The 13526-nt window shown below is 37.7% G+C and overlaps 2 protein-coding genes across 2 annotated transcripts in view; one reads left to right on the plus strand and one right to left on the minus strand.

Moving 5' to 3' along the window:
* The window catches only part of CCDC146 (coiled-coil domain containing 146), a 203549-nt gene that overhangs the window by 123769 nt on the left and 66254 nt on the right, over positions 1 to 13526 (minus strand). The gene's annotated exons all lie outside the window — the stretch shown is intronic.
* Positions 9106 to 12866, plus strand: FGL2 (fibrinogen like 2). Its single transcript, XM_053608550.1, has 2 exons — positions 9106 to 9805; positions 11990 to 12866. The coding sequence occupies exons 1-2, from the start codon at positions 9220 to 9222 to the stop codon at positions 12694 to 12696; spliced, it is 1293 nt and encodes a 430-aa protein (XP_053464525.1). The 5' UTR covers positions 9106 to 9219; the 3' UTR covers positions 12697 to 12866.

Below are 13526 nucleotides of genomic sequence, written 5' to 3' on the forward strand. Positions count from 1 at the left end.
GTTCTATTTTATACAAATTAATTCAAATCCTACCTGACAAATTATTTTACCATTTGCTATAGTAATGGTGTTTCAAAATATGAAAAACTCGAGAAATTAATTTGTTATGGAAGCAAATAATTCCACAGCAAAATGCCTTTAAACCATTTGGAAATTGTGTATGTTGGCTAAAAATTTACACTGTTTATTAAGTTAAGCCATTTGGAAGTTGGATGCCCTAAAAGTTTATTTAACTTTTTTGTTGGGAAGCATAACACAAACCAAAATTTATTAGCAAGATCTTATTAACAAGACTAGCCACTGTCAAAATGATGAAAAAGGCATTTATCTCTGGTGCCCTAATACTATGATTCCAGTCATGTCTTCTAACTTTATGCTCTCTATATCCATTCTGGAGGGAAAAATTAGCTTTGCATATGGACTTAATGTCTTTATTAAATGACAGATTATGGTCAGCTCCCACCCCGATTTAATTTCTCTTCTTCCCTCTTCTCTGTCTCTTTGTTCATCTTTACCCCACTACCTTCATCTCTCTGGATTCTACTTTATTTTACCCTACTATATTTCTGTCTTCTCTATTTGGGTGGGAATTGGAGGGGAAAATTAGAGAAGACAGGCCACATAATAAGCATCAGATGTTCGCTGTTTGTGGAGCAGCAAAGAACAGCAACTTAAACTTGGCCTAGTTTCTTCAAGTCAGGCCAGGCTCCTCTTCTGATTCTTGCCTTAGAAAGAAAAAAGTGTAAAATCCCCTAATCCATATGTTTCTCAATTGCTATAAAGCAGCTACTTCTCCCTCTGTACCCGCTTTTTTTCTTACCATAGAAGCAAAGACATAAAAAACAGGGCAGGAAGGGGAAAGAGAAAACAGCAAATGTCAAAAGCAAAAAGTTTTAATCTATTTACCTCCTAATGCTTTTATATTTCCAATACTTTAGAGCTATCTCTTTATTCTGTGTTACAGTAGTTAATAGCTTTGTGCTGCAAAATAATGTTTCTATTGATAATAGCAGCCCCATAATATTCTACCATTTTTACTCTACCTTTTCTATGTTTAGATATATTTATATACATAAATACCACTGTTTTCTAATTGTCTTTAGGATTCAGTACAGTATGCTGTACAGGTTTGTGGCCTGTGAGCAGTAGGCTCTGCCATACAGCCTAGGTGTGCAGCTGGCTACCCCATCCAGGTTTGTGTAAGGACACTTGATGGTGTTTGCACAATAAGATTGCCTAATGTTTTTCTCAGAATGTGTCTCTGTAATGAATCGATTCATGACTGCATTTATAGACTCAGTGCCACATTTGTGGTATAATTTGTTTAAAATGACTCTAAAAGGAGAGTCTAATGACGTGGAAAAGCAGAAGGAAATTTCGGGGTTCAGAAAAGATAATCTTACTGAACTACACATTAAGACCAAATGTTTTGCCTCTGCCCAAGATTGGCTCTGCCTTTACTGGTCTGACTTAAAGCTCCACAAAGTCAGGGACATGCCTGTCTTTCGCCTGGTTATCCTCAGTGTTAGTACAGAGCCTGGTCCAAGAACTGCAAAGTAGGTATTTTTTAAATTTATTTCAGATTAATATGAGGGTACAAATGATTAGTTTACAATGTTTGTGTTTGTTGGGTAAGGTTCCTGTTGTAGTTGTGTCCCACACCCAGGAGGTGTGCCATATACTCTTATGTAGCCCATTAAGTGGGAGCACACCAATTCCCCTCCCTCATTTCCCCACACCTGAATTAAATGGAGTTTTTCTCTTGTGTAGGCATGTATTAGTTCATCTACTGGATCATATAAGTATTGAGTTCATTGGATGCTTGCTTTTCCATTCTTGTCATACTCTGTAACTCTATCCAGGTTAATACAAAAGATGTAAAGTCTCCATCTTTTTATGGCTGAATAGTATTCCATGGTATACTATACATACCACAGTTTGTTAATCCATTCCTGGGTTGATAGGCACTTGGGTTATTTCCACATCTTGGCAATTGTAAATTGAACTGCAATAAACAATCTAGTGCAAATGTTCTTATGATAAAATGATTCTTTTCCTTCTGTGTAGATACCTAATAATGGGATTGCAAGATCAAATGAAAAATCTATTTTGAGTTCTTTGAGAACTCTCCATACTTCTTTCCAAAGAGGCTATATTAGAATTTGCAATCCCACCAACACTGTAAGAGTGTTTACTTTTCTCCATATCTGCACCAGCATCTGCAGCTTTGGGACTTTGTGATGTGAGTTATTCTCACTAGGGTTAGGTGATAGCTCAGGGTGGTTTTTAATTTGGATTTCTCTGATGATTAGGGATGATGACCTTTTTTTCCATATGTTTATTGGCCATTTGTCCATCTTCTTCAGAGAAAGTTCTGTTCATGTCCCTTGCCCAGTGATAGATGGGATAATTATAAGTATTTGTTGAATGGGTGAATAACTAAGAAGTAGATCTATTGGAATTAATAATTTAATTAAAGAAAAATATGTATTTATGTTTCTGTCTTGATGATCTGCTTTGCTATTACATGGTTTCTATTTAATAACATTTAGAATCATGAAATGTTACACTTAACCTGATTGTCTTATATTGCAGATGAGAAAACTAAGGCCTTGCTTCCTGAGGCCTTAAGTGGCAAGAGAGTTAGTGATTCTTCACCAGAAACATTGGTTCAGTGACTACCATTCTGAGGGTTCTTTTCACTCTGTTGTATCTTGCTATGGTTTGAGATGATCACAGTAATAAATGCAGATTTATTTTAAATCTATATTTATATGACTGACAATTTATGTGTCTATTTTGTCATCTTTTTGTGCAACAGCAATTGTTGTAGCTGAATTTTGTATTAAGTGTTAAAACACATGCCATGTTATTTATACATATAAACATGATCAAATAATTTTGTTTTAAATACACAAGCAGAGAATGCTGTGACAAATAATGGTGGATAGTTTAAATAAGGGTCAAGAAATTTCACAGCTGTTGATAATGATCATGAAGAATTTTTTTTCTTACCCTGAAAATTTTTCACTGCAAATAACAGGAAATGACTCAAATCATATATAATATCAAACTAAAAGCAGAACAACCAATAAACTAAATAAGATAATGCTATACCTCAGAATGATATACTTTAAATCATATTCAAAAAGATTTCCTTAGAAGAACTTGGATGAGAAACTATAGGGTTTCAATGTTAATCTGAAATCTAAAACATGTTCTCCAATTCATAAAATTTCTTTAGTTACCAGCACAGTGGAAATGGCCTTTAAATTAACATTTATTGAGAATTCACATGCTGACATATATATCACATAAGATAAGCTTAAGAGTCTTTAAAAAACAAGTTTTCTTTTTCTTTTTTTTTTTGGGGGGGGGGACAGTCTCACTAGGTCGCCCTGGGTAGATTGTCGTGGCATCATAGCTCACAGCAACCTCAAACTCTTGGGTTTAAGCGATTCTCTTGCCTCAGCCTCCCAGTAGCTGGACTATAGGCACCTGTCACAACGCCCGGCTATTTTTTGGTTGCAGTTGGCCCCACTTTGAACCCGCCAGCCTTGGTGTATGTGGCTGGTGCTATAACCACTGTGGTACGGGCACCGAGCCAAAAGAACAAGTTTCAAAGAGTGCAAGGCAGTCATTTAAAAGTTATACATTCAGGATGAAATTATTGAATTAGCATGTAATTTTAATATTTTCACTTTTCTGCAATAGTTTGTTTAAGCAGAATGCTATCTTACAAATAAATTAAAATATGAAAAGAAATTCCCAAGCTAAATTTCATGATTAAATTTATATTTACATAGATTATATAACATACATTATGTGATATTATATAACATTATGTAACAATATATACCCTTGTAATGTTATATGTTATATAAGTTCACATTTATATATTATTTCAAAATGTTAAATATAGACAGATAAATAAAACCTCCCAGGAAATGCAAGGGATAAAAGAGATAAAACCAAATTACCCATCTCAGAATAAGTGTATAGACATCCCCAAAATTTAAAGCCACGAATTTCGTAACAACATACAGTTGATCTTCATTACTCATGGATTCTGTCTTTGTTCACGATTCACCTACTTTCTAAACTTTATTTGTAACCCCCAAATTAATACTTGTACCCTCTTGGGACCTTTTGTGGAAACGTGCGGAATAGTAAAAACTTAGAGTCGTCAAAGCACCAGGTGAAGTTGAAGAAGGTAACTTTCTGCCTTCTTTTGTTCAAATTTCATACAATAAACATGTCTATTTAGTGCCATGGGTTTTTGTTTGTTTGTTTGTTTTACATTTTTGTGTTTTTTCGCAATTTTACTGCTTAAAATGGCCATTGAGAATAGTGCTGAAGTGCTGTCTAGAGTTCTTAAGCTCAAGAAAGCTGTGAGATAATTACATGTATTAAATAAATTTCCTTCAGGCTTGAATTATAGTTCTGTTGGCCATGAGTTCTGTGTTAATGAATCAACAATATATATTAAATAAGGTGTCTTTAAACAGAATCATACTTAAAATAATCTTATGTATTGGTTATCAAAAAATGGTATTACCAGAGGCTTGTAGATACCTAACTCTAGGAGCAATGATTCAGCATTTGCTAATTCAGTATTCATGCTGACTTTGTATAAAATAATCGTCACCCATAATGAGAAACCAAGACAAAATTCAGAAAGACACAATTTCACTTTCCTAATTTCTTTACTTTCTTTATTATTTTGTTTTAGGAATATAAAAAGAAACAATACAAGAAATAAAAGCAAATACATTTTGTTTCCTCAACATTGGTTATATGAAACTTTCTAAGTCTCTAAAACTTTGGGGAGATGACAGTAAAATTAGATGCCATGTCCATGAACCTCTTGGGTCCCCCATGATCCCTGGCTTGATGTGGGGTATACAATAAAAAGAGATTTTGCTGACAGATATTGACTGATGGACATTATATTCCAGTTCCATAAATTCTAACCTGAGAATCCCTAGATACTCCTCCAAAGAGCTGGGCCATCAGAATATCAATAACTGTGTGTTATGTACTGTCATTAACAGCACATCTTTGGCTATTTCTGCCTTTCTCTTTAGTTGGTCTAGAAGCCTTAAGGATTCACATAACAGATCTTTTGTGGTAGGTCCATCCTGCGGGATTTAGAGTCTGAACCTCTTCATCTATGACAGACTAGAAAACTTGCCAACTCTTACTCTAGCTTTAACCAAAATCAGGCAGTTTTTGATCTCTTTCTTGGTTGCCAAAATCTTGACTAAGTTTTTCTCCTGAAGTTTATAATGAATAAGAACTAAGACTGCTAGGGAATATTAAAATAAACATTATTTACTGTTAACAGTTCAAATCAATTAGTTTAAAAAGTAAATGTTTTGTCCCTAAGGAATAATCAAAGTTTCCTGAACTTAATAAATCAGAAACCACAAATATTTTAAATTCATAAGCTTAACATCAGTGAAAGGATCTCGATATTATAATAATTATCATTAAATTTACTTACTTCCTGTGTACAAATAGAAATATAAAGGGTTTCCTTAAAAAAACTACATTGGGGAAATGAAACTTTACTTTAGGAATCTGATTAAGGTGTAGACAATGCAAATTCTCTCTTACATACACAGTCCATACATGTTATGAAGATAGACTGATAGTAATTTTCATACATGACTTATAGAGACAAATCTTGCTACTCTAAAATCCCACCATGTACTGATGTTAAATAATTTGTTCAGATCTGGAAAAAAATCTACACATGAATATAACGTCTCCGTGCTGGGTTGAGGGCAAATTTGGGATAGAAAGCAAGATTCTGACATGGTCATGAGGAATCAATAGCCAAAACCAGGAGTCAGGGCAGGATTGGCATAAGAAAAGCCTGACAGGCTTTCAGTAAGAGGGAAGAGAACAAAGGTCAGAGCATGGGAATCCACAGGACTCGAGGGCAAAGAAGACAGCTGTTCGGGTTTTGATTTTCTGATGGCTTCTTCCTTCTTGAAATCCCCTCTACTGGTATACAGGACGCTCCTGTACTGTTCTGGTTTTCGTCCTATTTCTTTAACCATCCTTTTGGTTCCTGTGATTTCAAGTTGACAACCATATCCTGTGCTGATTTTCATAACCAGAAGTCCAATTATTTCCCAGATATTACTATTTGATGGCTTGTCAATACTCAAAATTCAATGTACTGAAAACAGAAATACTACTACACTCTCCCAACCCTACTGTTCCGTCTGTCCCATTACCATGACATTACTTGACTGCAATCAGAGTCATATTTCAGAGTTCTGCCTCCATTCTCCACTCCTTCCACTGTTCACGGCTTATCTGAGCGTATGGCTTCTACCACTCCTAGACATAACGTCTGCATCCCCTTCTCCACCCTCCAGCCACCACACTGGTTCACGTCTCCCTGGGTGCCTGTGCCACACTACTGCCCCCCACCTGGAACACCACTTCCCACTGGTTTTTAGCAGAAGATTCATTCCTAAAAGTGGTCCCAGGGGAGAAAAGGAATTCTATTGTCCTTGCTCAAAAGCTTTCAGTGGCTCCCCATTGATCTCTAAGCACTGATTTAAGCACCAGGCCTTCCATGTGGTTCTAAAATACCTTCCTCATATTATCTTTCCTCCCATGTGGCACTGTGACATAAGAGAAATGACATGAACTTTGAAGTCATATCCAGGTTCAAATTCCAGCTCTGTCTCTTAAGAACTGAAAAACCAAAACTAAAAACTGTTAAATGGCCAGGCAAGTCATTTATTGAACTGAGCTCTTTCTTTGCTCATGCGCAGCACAAATGGTAACTGTAAAGATAGCACAACCCTTTCTTCCCCCGTAGGTTACAGAGCCTCTCTCGTGTGGTGGCCACTTAGCATCTGCCTTGTGGTCAGTGGCCAGCGACCTTTCAGACTAAAAATCTAGAGGATGACTTATTAGTGTCAATGAAGCTGGTTAATAGAGAAGTTCTCTGCCTTTACTTTGGGATTTTCCTATGTATCCTGAAGGGACAACAGCCAATTCCCAAAGCACTTCCAAGCTTTGTAGGTGGAACTATGCCACTGGCCTTGGCTTCTAGGGTGTGCAGAGCCAGAGAATCAACAGCAGTGCTAAACAAGCAAGGCTGACTTAAGGCGATGAACCCAAAGTGCAAGGAAGTCAGAAAGCTGCACTTCCGTTAGAATTAGAAACTTTAAAAAGTGTTTAGGATTTCACTTGAAAGCCCATCATGAAGAAAATATGAGGTCCTCAATACCCCTTTCTATGAAGGAAAAACATTTTTGTATGGTTTGTTTACTGGCGTAGCCCAGTGCCTAGAACAGCATCTCACATAGGCTCCAGCACAGTACTGAGTGTGCAGGGCAGCCTTAATAAAGACTTAACTAAACATGAACCAGTCAAGGAGATTCAATAAAGTACCAGAAACTAAACATCACTCCTATATGTATATTTCTACTTTATAAAATATTTACCTATATTATCATCATTCCTTTTAAAATTATCTAATCATTCACTTATTTCTCACAACAGGAGAGTGTCATAACTTGAAAGTGGGTGGGGAGAGAGAAATGAAATTAGCAGATTAAATAGATACTTTTAGCTGGAAAGTTAAAAATTCTCTAAAATTGGTTAGAGTACATTGAGTGGAATGAAGAAAAACAAAAGATTGTTAAGAAGCCCAGTCACAGAATGGAGGGAAATGAGTCATAAGGTGTGTAGAACATGTTTGACAAATTTGTTTGGAAAGAATGCCACATTTATGTACTGCATTTTTCCCCTTGTGTAAGTATCATTCCTGTATGAAGGGAGACTCGCTAAATTCCTCTGTCACAGGTACAAGAACAAAGACTCAGTAAAGTTAATGATCTACGCGACGTGGACATATAACTAGAGGCAGATCCAGGGTTGGGAGCCAGGTCTCCTGAGCCTGCGAGAGCAGCTCCAGCCCTGGACATGTCAGGTGAGCCTGCTACCTTTCAAGAACAAGGACAAGGTTTGGCTAGAAGGAAAGGGGTATATAGAGATTGGGATAAAGAAATAAACACAAGATAGATTTTCATATTACTTAAAACACTCTGTAAATAATTTGGATTTTTATCCATGTCAATCATTTTGAAATTATTTTTAAAGCAATAAAATCCTTCTTTAAAAAGACATCTGACACGAGAAGTCCATATGCAAAACAAATTAAAAGGAGGCAGTTTCTCTACTTGAAGCCAGTTCCCCCTTCCTGCCTCCAGCCTCTGAGGGGAAAAGTTTGAAAACTGTCCTTAGTGCTGACATGTCTTGAACAAGGTGACAGGCCAAGCAGCCTACTGAGGGGTGGAGACAGAAAGCAAGAGGCCTGCTCCTCAGGGCTGCCGGTGGGAAGGAAGGGAAGGGAAGAGGCTGCAGTGGAGAGAAAGAAGCCTCAGAACAAAAAAAAAAAAAAGAAGCCTCAGAACGGAGACTGGAATGGCTGGAAGAGGACAGCACAGTCACAGAAACCGGGATGGGCAAAGAAGGCAGCTACTGGTTCTGACAGGAGACGACAATGTGCTTTTAAATGTGTTTTAGGCATTTAGACGTTTATATACACCATGTTACAGTCAAAGGAACAGAAAGCAACATTTTTTTCTCTACCAGTTTTCTTCTTTTGCAAATAGATGAAATAAAAATCCATTGCAGGACTCAGAAAGCTGCACTTTGTTATATTTAGAAACTTAAAAGTGCTTAAGATTTCACCTGAAAGACAAGCATAAAGAAAATACAGGTGCCTCAACACCCCATTCTAAGAAGGAAAAAGCACTGTTTCTATTTTAGCAGCATTTCTGTTCTTTAAACAGTTTGGATAACCAGCATGTTAATTATGATCTTTAAAAACTATTTTTTTTCCAAGGAGTTAAGTATAATTAAGTGATTTACTTCAAACGTAAGTATACCAAATTATTTTTGAAATGCAAGACCCTGCTTTCTTATGAAAGTGAATGCTGTTGGATATGTCCATCCAGTTGAATATGATCATTCTGATGCACATTATTTTGACTGAGAACAAATTACAGTTTTTGGCAAGGTGCCTTTGATGAGGGCGATCTCTTCTTCCTGTGCGTTTCTGCAACTTGTGATGCAAACGCTCCCGCCCTTTTCTGGGAACGCAGAAAGCCTGACTCAGGCAGCTGCCGCTATAAAGCAGCTCCAGCCCCGCGCACTCCTGCTGAGGGGAGAAGCGCTGCAGACATGAAGCCGGCTCACTGGTACTGGCTGAGCTCAGCTGTCCTCGCCACCTGCGGGGTTTGGGCAGTGGCAAACAACGGAACAGAGGAAATCAAAGATGAAAGAGCCAAGGACGCCTGCCCGATGAGACTGGAAAGCAGAGGGAAATGCGAGGCAGGCGAGTGCCCCTACCAGGTGGCCCTGCCTCCCCTGACTATCCAGCTCCCAGCGCAGTTGGGGAGGATGGAGGAGGTGTTCAAAGAAGTCCAGAACCTGAAGGAGATCGTACATAGCCTAAGGAAGTCTTGCCAAGAGTGCAAACTGCAGGCTGACGACAACCGCGAGCCGGACCCCGGAACCCTCGGAGAGGCTGGTGACAACAGAGTCAGAGAACTAGAGAGCGAGGTTAACAAGCTGTCCTCCGAGCTGAAGAGCGCCCAGGGGGAGATCGACGCGCTGCACGGCCGCCTGGAGCAGCTGCATCTTGTAAACATGAACAACGTAGAAAGTTACGTTGATAGCAAAGTGGCAAACCTAACATTTGTTGTCAATAGTTTGGATGGCAAATGTTCAAAGTGTCCCAGCCAAGAACAAATACAGTCACGTCCAGGTATGTGTAATAATGTTTTCTCACTTGTTCTTAGATGTTCTATGGCTAGACAATATTGATAAACATTAACCTGAAAAAATAAGTTAAATAGATAATGTCAAGGTGTACAGGAAAAAAATAATCTTCTCAAATGTGACCACAGAAATGACATATGACCTAATTATAAAAATCAGAATAAATTCTGTAACCGTAAGAAAGCACTGTCAATTTTAAGGTTTTATTTACTAATGCCAGACCTACAGACACAGGCAGAAATAGAGACTTTCTTCATGTTTTAGTTCACTGAACTTATCTCTCTCTTCACTGAGGTGTTTGAAAACAGTATGATAAGGCACTGTTCACAGCTGTGCTTTGTTCATTGGGAATCAGCTCTTCTTGTGATGGGCGACAAGAAGTCCTTGAAAGATCTGCAAGTGATCTGCAGTTCATAATCCCAAATAGCTAATAAAAATGAGAGATTTTATAGATGAAGTAAAAGCAGCTTTGTGTGTGTGTGTGTGTGTGTGTGTGTAAAACTTTTTGCTTTGAGAACTAGCTCCACAAAAATGTTTTCAGGGGAGAGTTTTGCAATGCCACTTTTATTTCTATCTCTTTTGCCTTTAGCTAGAATTCAAGGATACAAAAATAGAGCTCATCCTTACCATCCAAATGACTTGAATTAATTTCATTGAATACATGTAAAGGACCACAGACCTGACTATCTAGCCTGCCCATGAACTAACAATGGCACTGCCCCCTCCCCCAACAGTGGTTTTCCACCTGCATTCTGGGGACTGCTGCGGATGGTCTTGTTATACTTGGAAAGCCATCTCTGCTTTAGGACCTCTACTTACTATGAGTGTGAGGTGGAAGGGACATGTAGAGATCACTTTCCTTGGAGCGAGTACCTCAGGCATGCTTCGCCCCCAGGGAATCAGCCAGTGAATGTGGGTTGCAGTTTCAAAGACCACTGTTGCTAACACCCGTGGCAGCCTGTGTCTGACATGTACCCTGCACATTGCAAATCAGAAGTGCACATTCTAGGTGACATCATTGCATACACATTAGATTTGATGGTACATGACACTTATAATGATCTGAACACGATTCTATTGTTCTATTTTTCTCCTTAAAGTTTTGGAGAAATATCTGAATATTCTGAGTTCTAAATATATAGGAATAGATTTTTGTGGCTGACAGTATCTTATATTAATGTTACTTCATCTGTCAGAAATTTTTATAAAAATTATCTAGCAGTAAATAATTGTCTTTGACTCCTACAAAACTCTGGTAATTGATTATTAAACATTTGAACCTAATCAATCACTTGCCATTTCTTTCTAGAAACTAAAAATGTGAAACAGTAGCTAAACACTTCCCTGGAAAATTAAATTCAGACCAAGAATATTGTTGTCATTGAAAGAAGATTTCACTTGATTTTCTTTATGTAGCTGCCAAATAAAATAAATGTAAACTTATCATCAACAGTGCACATTAGAATGTTAATACCTCATTTGGAACATATTGCATAAAACATTCTGACAGCAGAGGCTATCAGCTCCCTGAGGTGAAAGGAAATAGAAGCCTGGGCTTCCTCTGTATGTGTGGAATGCAATTCTTGGAGATTTGGAATCATGAATTTTAGGACCAAGGAATGCAAAGTTTATAAGAATAAGCTTTGGTGCCAGCCAGATCTGAGTTCATGTGCTGGCTCTGCCACTCAGTGCTTATGTGAACTTGGGCAAGCCACTGATCTGCTTTAAGCCTAAATAGTCTCATTTGCAGACTGGCCAGAATCCCTACATCATAAGGCTGATGTGCATATTATGTGTGAAAATGTTATGCTATCTTTGGCAGAGTGCCTGGACTAGAGTTTATAGGTAGCCCTTGCTAAATAAACTAAATTACTAAAATTACTGAACTACTACTTTTACTTATTCTTTTCTTATTATTGTTTGTTGTTGATGCTGTCAGTATCAGGACCAACCAGGAGTATATGAGAGAGCACCTTCTACTTTATAATATCAGATTCTTGTTCTGAGACCTTAACAAGCTTTTGCTAAACAGATGCAAGTAAGTTTAGCAAAGCAAAGTTTCATTATTTCCATTGATTGAATTACCAAACTGCTTTTGCACATTAAAGAATTCTTCAGATGCATAGTCTTTATTAACAATATCCAATGCCTGCCTTTTCTCCCCCTTCAGTTCAACATCTAATATATAAAGACTGTTCTGAGTACTACACAATAGGCAAAAGAAGCAGTGAGATCTACAGAGTAACACCTGATCCCAAAAACAGTAGCTTTGAAGTTTACTGTGACATGGAGACCATGGGGGGAGGCTGGACTCTGCTGCAGGCACGTCTCGATGGCAGCACCAACTTCACCAGAACATGGCAAGACTACAAAGCGGGCTTCGGAAACCTCAGAAGAGAATTTTGGCTGGGGAATGATAAAATTCATCTTCTGACCAAGAGTCAGGAAATGATTCTGAGAATAGATCTTGAAGACTTTGATGGTGTCAAACTGTATGCCTTATACGACCAGTTTTATGTGGCTAACGAGTTTCTGAGATACCGTTTACACATTGGTAACTATAATGGTACAGCTGGAGATGCCCTACGTTTCAATAAACATTACAACCACGATATGAAGTTTTTCACCACCCCAGATAAAGACAATGATCGATATCCTTCTGGAAATTGTGGGCTGTACTATAGTTCAGGCTGGTGGTTTGATGCATGTCTTTCTGCAAATTTAAATGGCAAATATTATCACCAAAAATACAGAGGTGTCCGCAATGGGATCTTCTGGGGCACCTGGCCTGGGATCAGTGAGGCACACCCTGGTGGCTATAAGTCCTCCTTCAAAGAGGCCAGAATGATGATTAGACCCAAGCACTTTAAGCCATAAATCACTAGCACTCATTCCTCCAGGTGTGCATTATCTAACAGGGTAATAATTCTTTAAGCAGTTTAGCATGTGCCTTATTTCGTATTCCTTTCCTATGGCTAAAAACTTATGTCTGTTTAGTAGGTTTCTTAGGCTACACAGCAGTTGAAATAAAGCTGAAAAATAATGCATTTTTAAGGAGTCCTTTTTTTGCTATCATACTGTTATTCACTGAAAGCTTGCAAGCAATTGGAAATGTTGAGAATTATATATTAGACTTATAATTCTCATTTCCATTAATTGAAAACTTTTCTATTACTTGTATTACTTGCTATAATTTAAAAATTAGTGTTTATTCCGCAGGCTAGAATCTACACAAGTAATCTGTATTTTAGCTATGACATAAGCACATCTTTTCAAGCTGTAATTATTTGGATAATCTTCATTCTGAGGTAAACTGACTCAATTTATGGCATTGACTTCGGGTCAGGAAAACCCCATAGCATCTGAGTTCCAAGATTAAGGGGAATAATATATAGAATTAAAGCTGTTCATGTATTATTCATGAAATGTAAAATGTTTGTCACTAAACTCTTTTTAAATGTGGTAGCTTAATGGTATCCCTAAAAGCATTTAGGAAATAATATTACCTTAAAGCCCGTGGTTTAAAGATAATGCATGCACAGTTTATAACTCAGATGTTTGACAGTGACAATGTTCTTTGACATGAAAATTTTCTTCTTCTTCTGCTCTATATGAACAAATAATTGTTAATTTAGAATTGTCCACTCCTGTGCTAGACTACTGGTAGGCTTTCTTTTAAGGGGATAGGTGTGGGTAGAAAATTCATT

This window comes from Nycticebus coucang, chromosome 11, assembly GCF_027406575.1.
Source record: "Nycticebus coucang isolate mNycCou1 chromosome 11, mNycCou1.pri, whole genome shotgun sequence".
In the NCBI taxonomy this organism is placed as follows: Eukaryota; Metazoa; Chordata; class Mammalia; order Primates; family Lorisidae; genus Nycticebus; species Nycticebus coucang.

Bases quoted from the DNA above. Each gene is read 5' to 3' on its own strand.
- FGL2 (XM_053608550.1), top strand. From the start codon at position 9,220: ATGAAGCCGGCTCACTGGTACTGGCTGAGCTCAGCTGTCCTCGCCACC. The intron at 9,806-11,989 runs GTATGTGTAATA...CTCCCCCTTCAG, and splicing joins ACAAATACAGTCACGTCCAG to TTCAACATCTAATATATAAA.